Here is a 17,524-nt window from a genome sequence, read left to right as displayed (position 1 = left end):
CAATTCAATATCCACATGTTTTACATATATTTTTTTCTCATTATTTTCATTTCAGAACAGTAGCCAAATGTACTGTGCACAAGATAACGTGCGGATAATTTGCCTTCATGTACGTACAGTAATTACTATTTATTTGGCAACTGACTTGCCTTAGAAAATATTTTTCTTTAATCCTCTTAACAGGCTAATTGCATTTATTGTTTCTTTAGTTCTGTCAATTGTTGAAATAATGAGATTTGAATGGTCTTATAAAAGAACATTTAGGAACTCGTAATACCATGCATCTCGATTCAAACTTCATTATCCATTTTTAATAATGTCAGAAAAAATGTTAATGTCAAAAACATGTCATTAAAACATCGTTCTGTAACGAACTTCACAGAGGTGTATAATTGGAGATTGTTAGACTTTTATTCATACTAGCAAAATAACGCTATAGAGTGAATAATGTGCATTCAATACATTTACTACTTTATGTAAGTTCCATTGTGAATATGCCCGGGCGCTGATATAAATCACCCTCGAATCCGTATCTTGAGTAAAGACCAGTACTGGTCACCAATAAGATACATCAAGAGCAAGTACCCCTGGACGGGATCGAACCGTTCTTGTGAGAGGCGGTAACGTAATTCGATTGAATTAAATAAAGGAATAGATAGACACAACATAATCAACTAGTTTATAAATGCATGCGTTGCGCCGAAGTTCAGAGAGAGGTGGCTGGGTATTTACTTACTGACAAAAGCTTTACTTTGTTCAGAAAATGGAGTTATGTCGTATCGTATAAGTGTCGTATCGTCTGGTTGCAAAAATCAGCGTGTTTGAATTGCACTGAATTGCTTTTGTTAAATCTTCTGGGACATTGGTCTTCAGCCTTGCGTGATTTACCCAATTTGCAAGAAAGGAATTAAATATTGATGGATGACAGATTGTAAAAGATACCGTTATTCAATGCATAACGGACGCATATATTTATTTTCAGAGTCTGAAAAGCGAGGTATCTTAAATTATTGATAGTTATCGCTAATTCAGACAACCGACACAAGAAAGTAGATATAACAATATCAGACAGACGACCGTAATCTTAGAATCTCAACAATGGAAGTTCCGGGAGTAGTTACCGTTATGGTGATGCTATCACTGTTTTCTATATGCGGAACTATCGGAAATTCACTCGTTCTTTACATCTATTCACATAAGAAAGAAAGGTCGACCGCGGGAATTTTCATTATGAGCCTTGCAGGAACTGACCTTATCACCTGTGTATTTGTTATGCCGTTCACAGAGGCTGTAGTGTTCCTGAATTACATGGTGAGATATGACTTGGCCTGTAAAATTTACATGTTCTTTATCACATGCAATGTACCATTCGCCGCATTCATAATGGTGGCAATTGCGATTGACATGTATTTTTGTATCTGCCATCCATTTCTACATGTGCTCAATATATTTCGGGCAAAAGTTATCGTGTTATGCTTACTGATAGTTGCATCTACATTTGGAGTTATCACATCTCTGTCATACGGTGTTTACTCCTACGAACTGCTAGTGCCTGATGATGAAGCTCCTGCCAGCACAAATGTGACAATGATGTATACCGAAAGTGTAAACTATGGCAAAAATGCAGCATTTATTGCCGGTGACCACCGTGTTTGTACAAATTGCTCAATGGAATTATTAGGGAAGCTTCATGTATATAACAACAACAACAAAACAGAAGCGCACGCTGGATATCACCTATTATATACAGGTCTATGCGCTCCAAACTATATTCTGACTGGCCCGCAGTTTCTGAATATCTATCAACGTGTGTACGCCGGGACATACCTGCTATCGTTTGTCGTAGTATTCGTCCTATATGGCCTAATTTACCGGTCAATATACAAGCACCGAGCGAAAAGAAGCAAGAGAAAACGTTCCAGTCTTTATCCGTCTGGCGTAGGTCATGTTACCAGTCTCGTTCCACCTTGTGTAAGTCGGTGATCATTCTGTCTATAACTGCTTCAATTTTTCAAAACAGCTTGGTATGGACAAAGGGATCAATCCGTCCGGCGTGACCAATTCAAATCAGGTCTGTCCGTTGTCAAATACTTAAGGTATATCATCATTGAATGGAAATCATTTTTTTTAGTAAAATTATGTAGATTGAATTGTGAAAGGTATTTGATTGCATAATCATCAGTAATCAATTCAAATCGCAAAATACATTTGTCTGGAGTGCACTTAGTGCTAAATGGTTGTATTCAATTATCATTTAGCAATAATAATATTAGGTAATAAACGAAATAGCAATATTACACTAATGTAACAGCGTATCTTCCAAATAATTGTAACCAATTCAAGATATTATTAGTGTAACATTTTGATCAATACGTTTTACTCAAAAATTTCAGAAAAAATATAAAAGTTATTGTCATAATCTGTGTGTGTTTGATGTCGTCGGTGACGTCATCGGTGCGAAATCGTGAACCAAGTCCAGTATTGAAACAAAATGTATTGAAATAAACTAAATATTTCTCATTCACAAAATACGTGCGTTGGCGTTCCCTCGTAGGGCTCTTGATTGATATAACCTTCCATATGTATTGCAAAATATAGGATTATCGGTAAAATAACTGAACAGATGGGATTGGTTATGAACTGCCGATGCTAATTTTTCACTGAAATCCATTTGGTAATGAGCTAAATGTCTGCACGGGAAATAGTTTCGTTATTTTGAGCATCACTTTATGTAGTCTAGTATCATTTATTTTTCTAATTTAATTTCAGATTGAGTTCTCAAATGTTGAAAGCCAATTTACAGCGGTGACACACGTTAATCCTCACAGTGGCCGACGGAGCGATCCAAATCTTGAAAATGGTGAAAATGACGACGTTGACGCCGAAACGCATGTAGAGCTGCAGCCAATGAGACCAAAGCCGAGAAAGGGACCGCGGGCAATATCAATCAAGGAGAAAACATTATTGGCCAATATAAGGACGGCTTTCATGTTGTTTGTTGTAACCGTTGTTTTTCTTGTTGCATTTTTGCCTGCTTGGCTTATGGGTTTACAAGCAATGGAATTTAACGCCGTGATTTTCTACATTTATTTTGTATATCATACTGCAAATCCTTTCATTTACGCATTCATGAACAAGACTTTTAGAGACGACCTTGGAAAAGTTCTCAAGTGCCAGAGTATACCCATGGTTCGTTAAACATTATTAACGGAAAATGTAAGATTGTACGTATCAAGGTCGGTTTGAACATCGTGAATTAATTCAAGCCTGGCTTTTGCGTATGGCTATAATATATTGGCACAAGTGACACGTCGGCGTATAACATATCTAGCTCAAAGCAGGAGGCATTCGTATATCAGGACCATCCTTGTATATAGCGTTGGTTTTATTATAAACGACGTACTTAATCCAAACAGAAACCAAACGGTTGCAAACTGGGACTGTAAAAGTGATAATATCGTTCAGTATGAAAATGATAAATTTACCGTGTAAAATTATACTGGTTTTAGCTAAATGCAAACAGCTGTTATATATCAACACTGAAAATGAGTTTCGGAAATATCAGTCAGTTTAAAAGTGAAAATGATTATGTTTAAATTGTTTTGCTTTATTGTTATTTTTAATGATATTTGCACTATTTTACCCCCCAATTAACCAAAAGTACATACGTTTTCTACTACAGCTTATGATTCCTTGGCATTCTATCGATATCAAAGAGGATAGGTGTTGGATCCAGTTCAAGATAAAACGGTATTTCACTGAGTTAAACCAAAAAGAATATTTCCCGAAGGTCTTGGCCACATGTTAAATACTTAAAAAATATGTTGTTCACAAGAGAATAATATCAAATCTTACATTAACTCAACCAATCTGTCCTTTTTACATTCTTCTAATGATTTGTCAAGTTACTTGAATTCAATTCCATAATTGCAACAAATTCAGACAAAGTGAAGTAATACAGGAAATATTTTTCTTCCACATTTTGTTTGCGTTTACGATTTGTTTGTCATAGATAAACGTGAAACAAAATGAGAAACAGTGAAATTCTACTTCAATAAACTCCAAGTTCAAGAGAACTACACTTCACCGTTATTTTTCAATATTCAACCAATAAAGCAAGAAAACACTTGTTTACTTTGTTTGCATTATGGTATTGGTTGTGTATGAGATTTTTTCATGCTACTGGTGGTATATGCTACTGGTGTTTATGCTACTTGTTGTTTATGACTGTTTTTGTAAAACATGTTTGTAACAAAATGGTTAGTTTTATCATCAGTGTTATGTATGATAGGAACTTATAATAACAAAAATATCCACATTTCTTTTCACGTACTGATTCAAATTCAAATTAACTTAAACTTGTAATATAAGTACTGTGTATAATATAAACACACTTTAATTAATTTTTATTTTAGAAACAGTAGGTGATATATTCTAATACATATCATTCGCTAATAAATGTTGTGCTTTATGCTCGATGTTATTGAATAAACGTGTATTTTACGGTTGATTTTTTGTTTTGTTGTTGTCTTGATAATAAATAGAGATGCTCTGCCCTTAAAGTAACAGTAAAGTTTCTGTCTCAGTCGCGTAGCCATAATGACTCCCACGAGAAATGGTTTTCTCGTCACTTTGTACATTTAATTTTCTGTTTAATGTTGATATGATCACTATGCACGTTACCATCTCCTTAGCACATATTGTCAGTGGATAGCACTTGCATCACGCAATCAATGCTTTGTGTCAGTTTCGACAAGAACTTTACCATTTCCTCAGTCTCTGCCCACTCCAAGTGTTTTTTTTTTATTTCTGGAGAACAGTCGCGAATATGTAGAGAGCTAGCAATTGGCACTGGCAACATCGATTTCAAAACACGCCAATTTCAAAACATGTAATATCAATGTATCGTCTATCAACACTTAAACGCACTACACGACTGCTTATCAAGTGACATTCTCTTGATATAAGATAAAAGGTAAATTCCATTTGAAATCAATAGCCAAGTCGTAAACGAGAAACTATTGTCTCCTCATCACGTCCGCTTTCTTCGCCGAACTTCCAAAACGTAAAGGGGTTTTCATTACAAAATTCAAATCAGGGCAATTGAGTATATTCACGACATCAAAATGAATTAAATGGTTGGCATGTATACATTAAATCAACATTTCCCGACCTATTCAATGTCATGCGGGATCAGTCACGAAACACGCTTTACCATTGTTCCAGTCTATCAGCACTTACGGTGATTTAACTTTCAGAAACCAGTCAAGTAAACCCTTCCTTTCATTGTTAATGCAAAACACTTGCGAATAGTCATACAAACATAAATGCACGCAAAACCAGCTCCATTTGAAGATATATTAAGATTATTATTATTCATTGAATACAACATATTATTTAAGTTCATACAGATTTATTTTATTCGATTTTGAAGACAGCGACAAAGAGTTCAACACAATGATTGTTCGTATAAACTTTTGTATTGTTCGCCTTCTGGTCATGCCAGATTGTTATTGTACTAATACAATACATTTAGGCAACCTCTTGATATATATTGCATTTTATAGATATGCATTGTTTCTGCTCTGCGTGTATGGATGAAATATTTCAGTTTACAAGGAATGACCAAAGTAAAACACAGATTGCTCTCATAATGCTAATGCATGGTGCTGAACATCAACAAAGAAGAAAATAGTTTAGAACACGGTCGAGAGCAAATAAATTATACATAAATGCAATTTCTGTTTCAGAATCAGAAAATTTGATTTGGAAGATATTGCAACTCAATTTAGCATCTCTTTCCGCGTTTCATATCTCATTGAATGTCATTCTCAAGAACAATTACAACGAATATTCATTTGCATAATTTATACAGAAACATTCAACCTGCCACTTAAAGTTCTTGCAATGATTACAGCAGCTGTACTATGCAGATGCTCATATGGTAATGAACGACTACTTGCAACGGACAAACCGAAAGCTGCAAGTGCGCTAGCACAATTGGAGGCATGTTGCAGATGAATGCACTTATATGACATTAATTTTTTAATTCAACTTTGTTTTCAATTGTACTTCCTGCGTGTCTGATGATCCTTTTGAAATTATTTCATTCAGCTCTAAATCAATATGATCACAACTAAACCGAGTCAGGCATGTCCTTATTTATTTTATTTCAGCCATCAAATTCAGAAGATCAGAACTTTAACTACGTAAGAGTATTTCGTTCATTCACAAGCCTAGGCTATTACTTAAATACGCATTAAATAACTTATTTGACATAATTTGTTTTAACTTAAATTGTCAAATATAAAATTAATAAAAAGCTTCCAAAATTGCTCAGGGCGTGTTTAAAGTATATGACATAAATGTATTGTATTTTTTGACAAATTTTCTACTTCTTCCTTAATTCTGCCCTATCATATAAAAACATTTGCTTGAACAATTGTATAAAACACATTAATATTTACCATAGTGTCAGCTACGATAAAGCGTGCATTTGTAATACCTCGACTAAGACGAAGGCAGGTACCCCCCCCCCCCCTACTTGATAAGAATTAGGATTCCATGAAGTCTACATTTATCGTAGCCTTTCTAGGATTTCAAATCATTCATATGAAATCATTTGGAACTGATGCTGCTATCTATTTGTTTCATTTCATACGGTTAAAATATTACTTTGTTGAGACGACTGTATTTATTGAAAAACTATACCCGTAAACGATTTTGCCAAAGAGGAAGCATTACTGAATGTTTTGTCGCAATATGACGTAAAGACTATTTTACATTTTTCTAGGAAAAGCCTACACTAAATTGTCGACGAATTTGTTTGATGCTCCATCTGCGCTTTATCTAAGAACAATGTAACAACATCTTTATCCAACTTTTATCCACCAAAATATCAAGTTCCACAAGAATCTTCAGATTGATTTGTATTTCAAAATAAATCTTAAAATATTTAAATTGAGTGTCATCATTTTCCGCTAGACCTTAAACCACAAAGCAATAATTCAGTCTAAAATGTCGTATAAACAACGTTCAGTGAGATGAAAGTTAATTTGGTTGCATAGAAACTAAAGACGTTGTATAGTTGATATGTCAAACATAACATATTTAATATCTAACACTAAGTAATTTGTTAAATAAACAATGGAATTCATTTTAGGTGGGTCAAAAGCGGTGTTCTTTATTTTGCATGTAATGACAAATTACAAACATTAAAATAGGCACAGATTCCTCTGAAAGGGGAGAAAAAATAGTGAATGATTTAAAGTTGCTATACGCAGTGGATTAAATAATTTTGGTTTGTAATATTGTCCGGAATCGATGCAATATACACAGTCCTTAACAAGAACAAGATTCGCACTCGGATGCTGGTAACAGAAACAGTAAAAAACTTAATGTATTTAAGTAATGATAAAGAATAAGCAACTGTCTGTATAACTTTTTCGATAATAATTAAATTTTTGAAACACACTATTATTTTAAAATATCGCTTGCTAGTCGAATCATTGATCAATATTTATATGCGAATTTCACGCAGCTCCAAAAACAAGGCTGAATAGACTTCCTTAAAAAAGAACAACATATAAATTACCGGAAAGTTGATACTCTGCTGAAATCTACCAGTATTCATTAAGATTTACAAAACAATTTATTTGAACATTTAGATACAGGAATGCATGTTGCAAAACATAACAGGAGCTATGAAACAAAATATATTTAGCAAATTTAGAAACATATATATATTAGTAATGTATGCAATACAAAATGAGCAGCATTTTCGTCTATAAAGTAAGATGAATACACTTCTGTAATATGCATCATACCTAATTCATTTAAACGTTAATCAGAAAACGAGTAAAGGTCTTTATTGTACTCGTTTTCAAAGGATTCGCAAAAGCTAACTTAATATATTGATATTTATTGGATATATTGACAGAAATTAAGAACAGTACGTTTGCTTTACACAGTTAAAATGATGGCACAAACAACTAATTTTTGAGAATCTAATGAAATCAAAAATAAATAAAACAAAAAAACTAAAATGATAATACAAGTCTGTACATAAATCATTAATGTTTCTGGAAACAATTCAGGAACCTAAAAAGTGTAAGAGAGAGTATTTTAAAACATACCAATTCTTTTGTGATAGTGTTGGAGATTTTCAAATATTCCAATTCAATTTTAATCGTGATTTGAAAGCCACTTTAGCACTCGGTAGCTTGGTCGCTCAATATATTTGCTTTACCATTTGAACATTTCGAGCTGTCTGGGTTAGGGGGTATTGCAGTAAGTGTTTGTATGATTATAGTTATAGTCATGTTCACATTGTTAAATCATCCTTGAGTGATACTGACATCAGTATCAATGAACAAAATAGTGATAGAAATAGATGATAGAAGACGTATTTTATCAATTATTATTCCCAAAGTCAACATTTAGAATACGCAATATGTTCGATCAACCATATGTCTGGATGTCCTCTTTTGTGCAATTCCGTTTTTTTGTTGTATCAGAATTAACCAAGGACCAAACGTACTTGATTTTAAAACAATATACAATATACACGACGATCAGATGAATTTCAATTAAGCATATTGTAACATAACACAAGACTCAACCTTCTGGCATACACTTGACTCGTATGTATTTTCTTCGAACTATCAATATAATATATTATCCATATATTCGTACGTAGGAAAAAGAATAATGTTGTCCTACTGTAACCATGTAAATGCACGAATACCAATCGTTCGACCTTGCCTGTAAGTGGTGTGTGAACGAACTATTGTGTGTATGTGATGATGATCATATCATGACATGAATAATGCATTATTGAAAGTCATTTTATATTGATTGACAATCATTTCTACGTTTCATTATCGAACCAATTTATACCGATTCGCGCTTCTTATGTTTACTCCTTTGACAATTATTTGCTCATATAGTCAAACAATTGTATTTTTCCTGTTAATCACGTTCAAAAGCTAGCCGTTCACAAAACATGTAAGTCTTATATATCAACCTTTAATGTCTGAACTTGATTTATTTATTTGACATTATGATACTGTAAGCAATAATCCTTTTAAGGTATTCAATAATAAATGTTAATGGTGCTGTCATATTTGTTTCGTAATTGTCTATGCAAAAAGTGTCATTGCTGAAAAACAGCATAGATGCTGGCTGACAACATGAATTGCTTTACATAAGTTGACCACAAGGTACTGTTTTATGTTCAGTAAGTTTCACTTTTGTTATGTCTGTCGAAATAAAGCTTCTTTTTATCGTAACAACAGTCTGGTAACGTTATATGTGCTGTTTCTATTAGACCTTTTAGAATAATATTTTTATTTCACTATTGTTACAGATATCTTAAAATATATCACTCCTCACAACGGCTCAATTTAGATAGGAAATGTAACTATCCTTCTTTTATGCGAATAAATATGTCACTATACTCTTAAATTACAATGTTGACACAGGCTTTTAAGCATCATCCGCGGAATAGACGACGTCTAGACATTTATCCTGATGTCAGATGTTCGAGAGGTTGTTGTTTGCTTTTTAATTATAAACTATATGAGGGTTGTCTCAAAAAAAAATACACATTCAATGCTCCACACAGGAACGGGTAAAAAATGATACTTGCGGATTCGTTTGAATAGTAAATATGTAATAAGGTGTCAAATTTGGAAACACTATCTTATAAAACTGTTAATACCTTAAACATAATGATACGAGATTAGATGCACACCAGTGTAAAATAATGACTTTAACTTCGAACTATTTATTTTGCATTATGTTAATTGTATCAGTGATAAAACTACTGTGTTTTATGCTGTTGTTTTTTATAACATTAATTATATTTAATATAGCGTGAACAAATGTGATTTTCGCTTCCCTATAGTATGGAGTTATATTATATTGTTTATTTTAAATCCGACAATTCACAAATGTTGACTTGATCTGATGAATGTAGCGGTTAAACCCAAACGGTCGTCAATGACAATGTTTTTATTTCCTTAGACAGATTGCATTTTTCAATATAAATGCTGTACACAAGTGAATATGGCGTTTCTTTTATTATCTTTGCCCAAAACCTCAAAGCACTTCTTTACATTTACGAAAAAATGAGAAAATACCCAGCTCGCCCAAAACAGATGCTCGTCTGGGGCGATCCTTAGAGCAATTTACAAACACTTAAGTGCAGTTTGTCAGCTTGTCAACATTGTCTGATACTTAAATACTTTTGAGCAAAACATTCTTACAGGTAGGTAGAAGAAGTGACTCAATTAGATATAATTACGTTTAAAAATCAATTTAATGTCAATATTTAATTAGTGGTCCCTTTATGACCTTGTTCATTGAATGTCTGTATTGCTCTTAACATATTAATGTTTTGAATATTTATGCATACTTAACAACATTTGTTTATTTTAACGCCTTCATTCACCAATCAAAATGCATTGTAGTTATATATTTCTCAAATACACAATTCTCCATACTTAAGTTTTTTTCACATTTTTAAACGACTTGTATAGCTTAGACTAGTTTGTTCCCGAAGTAATTGTTTTGTCTAGAAATGCATCGGCAGACCCATGTGAGTCTTTACCAGCATCTGATCATTTATTTTTAATTCTAGGTTCCTTTTGTTTGTTATGTGTGTATTAGTTCTGTTCATTTTAAAAAAGTAACGCATATATTTGATAAGTGTGTTTGTCATTGTCATTGATGATGATGATCCCGCTTATGCAGCTATTATCAACTATAATATTTGAATAGGATCTTCGTGAGAATCTCATAGGCTTGTGAAATGTTATCCTTCATAAACAGAGTCGATACAGTAGGAAAAGACCAAACAATTTCAGCGTCCACCAATCTTTACACAGAATGATAATATCTTTACCCACAAACAGCTGAGATAGTTCTTAATTTTAAATGATATTCATAGAACTCAAATATATTAAATGTTTTTAAACCATTATTGCAAGATTTTTTTTAACCTAATTTGAAACTTGTTTATCTATATGGTTTCACTAACAGCCAGAGTAAAGTCGAAACAAAGTTACTACTTTTTCTTCTTCTGTACAAGAATGCAGTTGTAGATTTGCTCAGTATACAAGGGAATGTTTACAATTTAATACGAACGTGTCCATCCGTATACGCATGTCTACATATTCGATCAAATAAAGGGGAACGCCATTATCCTACGTCGATTCCATCTGACCAATATAGATAATGGCTTATTTGGAAGTGTACATGGGAATCAATCGCAGGACTTATCAAGAGTTGAGAGAAATAATATGACATGAAAGTTAGATTTAGAAATGTTCGTCCGGATGATAATGCAATGAAAGTGTATCCCTGAAGGGCCGTGTAATGCTTCATATAATATGTAACAACTATTTATTTTGAAATTTAATTGACAAAATGAAATTGTCTGGAAATATATAAATATTTATTACGTCTTGTATTTCAATTTAAGCCGCTAAACAGCCGCGATGGGATATTTTATTATTAATTTTATTGATGATTATGTTCCATGTTTTATCCATGGTTCATTTAGGAACATAAATTCGGTCGTAAATATATCATAGGAGAATTCGAAAGGCCTTTTTGCACCGATAACAATTCGTATTTCGACCGATATGGTCATACAGCCTCTGGTATATTACATGTGTTCATGACAACCTTCCCTAAGGTACTATGCAAGTAGGACATATTGATAGCTTAAAATTTAAACGAGCAAAGTATGAAAACGAATATGATTAATTACCACACAATGTAGTCGATGTTAATTCGTGACTGATGAATTTTTGAATGCGAGTGTTTGACATAATTGATTACTCATTGAAGTGGCATTCAACATAATAGTAGGTATGTCTTTGCAAATATTCTGCACTGAATAACTCATATGTGAATAATATAGGTAAAATGCTTTGATCATGTTTACCGTATTGAACTATAACTACTAAGCATTCACTGTCAAGTATGACTGTTGTGATGATCTAATTTAAATTGCAATATAAGGCATCTGTTTTACAAAGACAATGAAGGCTCAATCCGCATGCTTTCCTCAGTATTATTAGGAAGTTTACATCAGCTTGCAGTGTCAAGACTGCGTACAAAGTAAGCTATAATCCCAAGCGTTAAGCAGTTGACATCAACCTTTGGACACTGCTTCCATCGTCAATATAGTTCATATGCTGGTCAAAACCTACCTACCTACGAAGTTTGTGATCCACGTCCGCAGCGTTCTTCATTTTAGTTATCGGAAACGGCTTTTCAGATCAAGGTCCCCACGACCTTGACGTTTGACCAACTGACCTCAAACTCAAAAGGGTTAATCTGTTTGACATATCTGGACTGCTTAATAAATTAGACGTCCTTGACCTTAAACGGTCGCAAGTTATCGATCGAAACCGTTGGGGATACGGACAGACGGTTAAATATATGCCTCCCTTCGGATATATATAATAGCATCGTTAAAGCAGCACAGGAACCAACACGAACTATAATAATGAGGTTTAACGAATAATTCAAAACGTCATGAGGTTTTTTTTTGTTCATTATATCCTTCATTTAATATTCTGATGACTATAGACGTGCACTCAGCAGTGATTTGACTGCTGACTAAGCAATTGAATATACCTCTTCTTTTTTTTCTGGAGTTTTTTGCAGTACACATAGTTCTAGCTTATTTGGCAGTTGATGGTTTTCTTTCTTGTACTTGGTAGTTCGAGTACAACTATAACATTTAAACCTAGTATCAAATTCATAATTATCTCTACCATAATTATTTATGCATCGTATTTTCATTAGATAAATAGGCAGATCAGCCTGAAAAGGTCACACACCTAGTATTCAATATATTTCAAGGCATTAATACTCAGTTATGAAATATTAATCTTGAAACTTAAAATATAACCCAGAGGTAATACAACTTTTTTAATAATAATATTAACCAAAGCTTACCGCACACCAGGCAAAGTCGGGTAATGACGTGTTTTTACAACGTTCACCTCCATTGTTACGGGAAGCGTTGTTAAACATCGGTAGCACAATACATATTTTGGTTTAAGAGCTTATTGCATTTGACTTAAAGCAATGGATAATTGTACTAGTTCATAGAAGCAGGGATTTTCCTATTGATGTTTGGTTCAATTTTAAATCCTATTATTCTTAATTTCAATGTACGTTGATATCATTGGAAGCATGAGTTTGTAGAAAACGGTCATGTACGAATTTATACTAAATTAAAGGTTTTTCACAATAACTGTGGGAAAGGTTTATGATATGTTCCTGTATGTCAATATCCGGTTAGCGCAGTGGTTAGCGCACTCGCTTATTACCAAGACGAACTGGGTTCGATTCCTGAGCGCATGTATGCTTTGTTTATGGTTACCAAGGAAGACAAGTGGTTTTTCTCCGAGAACTCTGGTCACAGCCCGAAACAACACTCTCGCTTAACATCGTGTCAACGAGGGTGAATCAGATACTGTTGCAATACCTTGTTTCACAATCGTTGTAGAATAAATCAGTTTATATTTAAATGGCTGTGAAATGCTAGGACGGCTTTGTTATGCGATTTGTTACCATTTAATGATAGAATCGTATTTACTTTCAATGACAGTTGTTAACTATTTTTTATCCAGAAAGCATCTTCTAAACGCCTAAGTCTTGTCTTTTCATGTATTCGTGTTTAAAACGATTCAATCCCAAAAAATAAAATTAATAGATAACTGTTCGCTGGCCCTTATAATTTCAAGAACACTTTACAAAAATAATAAATTAAAACATAAACATATGGTTGGACGACTCGTCAAATTTAAGTTACGAACTGGGAAATATGTTTCCTAATCAGAGACTTACCAACACGCTTTTATCTTTAAAGTGTAACCGACGTGTTTTACTGGATGATAAACGTAGATGCAATCTTTATCACAATGACTAAAGAAATGCATTTTTTTTAATTAAGATGTTCAATATAATAAATTCGGTATTGTTGAACATTCGTTATGGCGATTTTGGCAATTCTGAACATATTTTTTTTGTGTTGGAATACGGCCCAAATGTATCAATATCTAGAATCGATTAGGCATTATTGATGTTGTTTCGCACAATGCAAAGCGTATCTTGTTGTAATGTTTTACCGTATGCCTCCGAATTGTGGATGGTGTTCTGTACTATGTTACATCTTTTTCTATTTTGACGTACACGTTCTGAATAATTCTGCCACTTATGCTCATTTGCAGTCAAATGATGACGTCAGGTGATAATTACTTTAAATTTGACGAAATTTTATACCTAATTGGCTCCGTGTTCAACAAAAAAATTAAACATTATTCTTCGTATTGTTTCAATGATTGGTTATTATACGGTTGCTTGTTTGACTGTGGCATCATAATCTGTTTGTCAGTAATACACTTCAAAGCATTATTTGAAGGCGACCATACAGGATCAATTCCCCGTAAACCGTAAAAAAGCGTTAAGAGAGCTCAATTTTTAATTTTGAAATAAAGTACCTCACTTTGTGTAATAAAAAATACAATGAAAAGTACAGGGACAAGCCGTGATTTTGGAAATTAAAACCCCCCAACTGTTACATGGCAAAAGAAGCATATGATGCCGTGGAAGTTATAATGTTTACCAATACTTACGTCTTTCCTAATGCTAGCAATTGTTGTAAATATTTCATTGTATTCGACGTCAAATTACTTTGTCAAGACATCCCTTGCAGACTTTTGGAATACTTCCGCACTGTTATAATAGTTATATAAGGGATAAAAATCAGATTGGCTAGTCCCACTTTAAAGAACAGTTGCCAAATATTTTATCATTAAGGCATGAGCACTCTGTTTCCCCTTCAATGGAGGGAGTAGTATTTTCTTGTCAGCATTTTTTCGGTTCAATGTTCACTCGGTTTTATTTATACCGCTATTTCTATATTATTGGTTGACGTATATACGGAAAATGTTGATGTATATACGGCAAAACTGAATCACTGCGTGCGTGATATGTACTTGACAAACATTGGACAACTGATTTATAAGCTGTACGCTATCTGCAGTGCATGCAGTCGGAAAACAAATTTGACCCCTTCCTATCCCACTATGCGGTTTCCCAAAAATAAGCTACGCAGATATATAATTACTGGTGAACAGTCGATAGTCTACAAGCACAAACATATAACAGGTGTGAGCGATAAGCTACTTAACTTTTAGTTTCCATTGGAATATTTAGGTTATGAATAGGTGTTTGCTTTATAACAAATGATATTATGACACACCGATCTACATACAAGCCAATTGTACAGTTTAAATGCATGTAATATATTGTTATATATGTATATATATTTCAAAAGTTTATAAGATAAAAACTGGGCAAATAAATGTCCTTTAACAACTGATATTAGTGATTGGATTTATTGCATTTAAACTCAAATCTTTTCAACACATGATACAATTCGAGATTATCCTCGAACTATGTCATCATAAAATGAATTCACTTGAGCAGAATAGTTACATATCTATAATCGTATGCATTGTTGTTTGATACAGTTAATAATATGTATTCTAAAACGATAATTTATCTCAGGAAATATAAGGTTACTTCAAATACACTTTTACATCAGTATTGACCGTCTTGCATTTTTCAGCAAGACCGACCGAGTCTGTATTAAGGCAACCATTATGAAACAATCAGTGAAAGCTGGTTTTAACGCCATTTGCCTAATGTACATTACATTTGTTTTAATTAAAGCTAACGCGTCTAAAAATAGAGAAGTGAACAACCTGAAGTGAAAACAGAATGCAATATGAAGTGTAATTAATGCAATGTTTATATTTGAAACTTTGTAAAAGCAATTTATGCCGGCGAATTGATTCCTTTTTTGAGAAATGTTCTCATTACTGTAACAAACAACGCAATACCTCCTACGTAATGGAATGCGATCTCTAAATAACGAAAGATACTCGTAAATCCGCACAGATATCTAATTGCATCGAAACTTTGACCGGTCTTACGAAGGGCTTGTTTAATGACAAGCGGACATTAAATGGTTGAATGAAAGGTTCTTTACACAAATATACCAGGGAAGAATATACCACCGTTATTCCATTTTATCGACGGCCAAATAAGAACTTAATATAATGTCATAAAATATGCTACGTTAGTACGTTATGTGCGTTATCGTGATGGGTGTACCTCATAAAGTGCTTGATTGGTATTGTCCCTTGTTCTTTTTAACGTCAACCTACTATGGTCATGATATACATAATCCAATGCTTCAGCTGTAAAGCTTGTAACGGCTGGATATTGCCAGTAAACATGATATTGAGATATGTTGCGATACTTGCTTTGATAGTATTACCCTTTATTGAAATTATTGTGTTACATTTCCTTAATCGCAAATAAGTAAGAAAATGTGAGAAAACTGCTTTGTTTTTGTTGTTATTATTTAAATAATGATATGAAACTAATATAATTTAGTAAGCAAAATGATTCAAAATAGATGTAATAGTTAAAATACTTAAGCATGACAAGTGAAACAAATATTTCACATGAGTTAGAAAAATAGAGCAACAATATGAATACGTGAAAGCTTAACCTAAACGCTGTACACAAAATGTGTTTTACACCCTTGTTATAAACCTTTTCGCTCAACAAAAAGTAACATCATTGTCGGTTCATGTTAATGATACTTTTAATTGATGCAATTACTACTGGCTTGAAGTCAGGGCATAGCGCTGACGTAAAGTCATACGGTTTATATGCGAAAGTAACTATTTCCATTCACTGCCGTTATAATAGCCTGTTTTGTTTGTTTCAGCTAATGAGATGCAGAAAAGCTTGCCATTCATTGCTCACATTTGGCGCGTGCAGTCCGGAAAGAAAACGAACATGTTCTGGGCGGGGCCAGACCATCGTAAACCAATGGATATAACCACGGAAACACCCGAGGTCCATGTAAAATATGAAAAATATGATTTATAACTGCACAATACAGTATGAGGCAAACGTGTGTGTTTTTTTCCGTTTAAAATATTAATGTTACTGAGGAGCTCACAAAATATCGTTAAACAAAATATGTATGCAAAAAGATAAGGTGAAGACTGGACGATATGTTGTGTGTTTGCAGCGGATAACAGCAAGTTGGGTTAATTCTTGTTACAGCGAGTTTAACTGAGATGCATCAGTTTTATTTCGACTTAATCATTCATATTGAATTTTATTTACAAGCGACTTTAAGTTTGATCATTCATCGTATGACAACCGGACATCTGATTGAGGTACGGTTGTTCCCCTTTTCACTTCTGACACAATTCACAGGCTTTAAGAGTAGCAATATAATTAAGGATATGAATGCTAGTTATATTCTTTGATTTCAGGTTAAATATCGATTATCGCACAGAGCATATGCATCAATATAATTTGACTACACAATTAAAGTACAGCACAACCATGGACTTGAAATTGTCGATGGATTCGTCACGGCTAGTTGTCCCTGTAACTATGAGCATGC

At 33.5% G+C, this 17,524-nt stretch overlaps 1 protein-coding gene across 1 annotated transcript; it reads left to right on the top strand.

The window, feature by feature from the left end:
- The first annotated feature begins 1,098 nt into the window (after positions 1-1,098).
- LOC128246172 (cholecystokinin receptor-like) lies at positions 1,099-3,209 on the top strand. Its single transcript, XM_052964362.1, has 2 exons — positions 1,099-1,938; positions 2,770-3,209. Exons 1-2 carry the CDS (start codon positions 1,099-1,101, stop codon positions 3,196-3,198), a joined length of 1,269 nt encoding a protein of 422 aa, XP_052820322.1. The 3' UTR covers positions 3,199-3,209.
- The last annotated feature ends 14,315 nt before the right edge of the window (positions 3,210-17,524 follow it).

This window comes from Mya arenaria, chromosome 9 (genome assembly GCF_026914265.1).
Source record: "Mya arenaria isolate MELC-2E11 chromosome 9, ASM2691426v1".
NCBI lineage: Eukaryota > Metazoa > Mollusca > Bivalvia > Myida > Myidae > Mya > Mya arenaria.
The sequence above is the reverse complement of the archived record's forward strand: the minus strand, read 5'-3'. Positions and strand labels throughout refer to the sequence as shown.

What these genes read in the sequence shown, in the direction of transcription:
- LOC128246172 (XM_052964362.1), top strand. Translation starts at nt 1,099, where the DNA reads ATGGAAGTTCCGGGAGTAGTTACCGTTATGGTGATGCTATCACTGTTT. An exon ending in CCAGTCTTTATCCGTCTGGC is followed by an intron (nt 1,939 to 2,769) that starts GTAGGTCATGTT and finishes ATTTAATTTCAG; the next exon opens with ATTGAGTTCTCAAATGTTGA.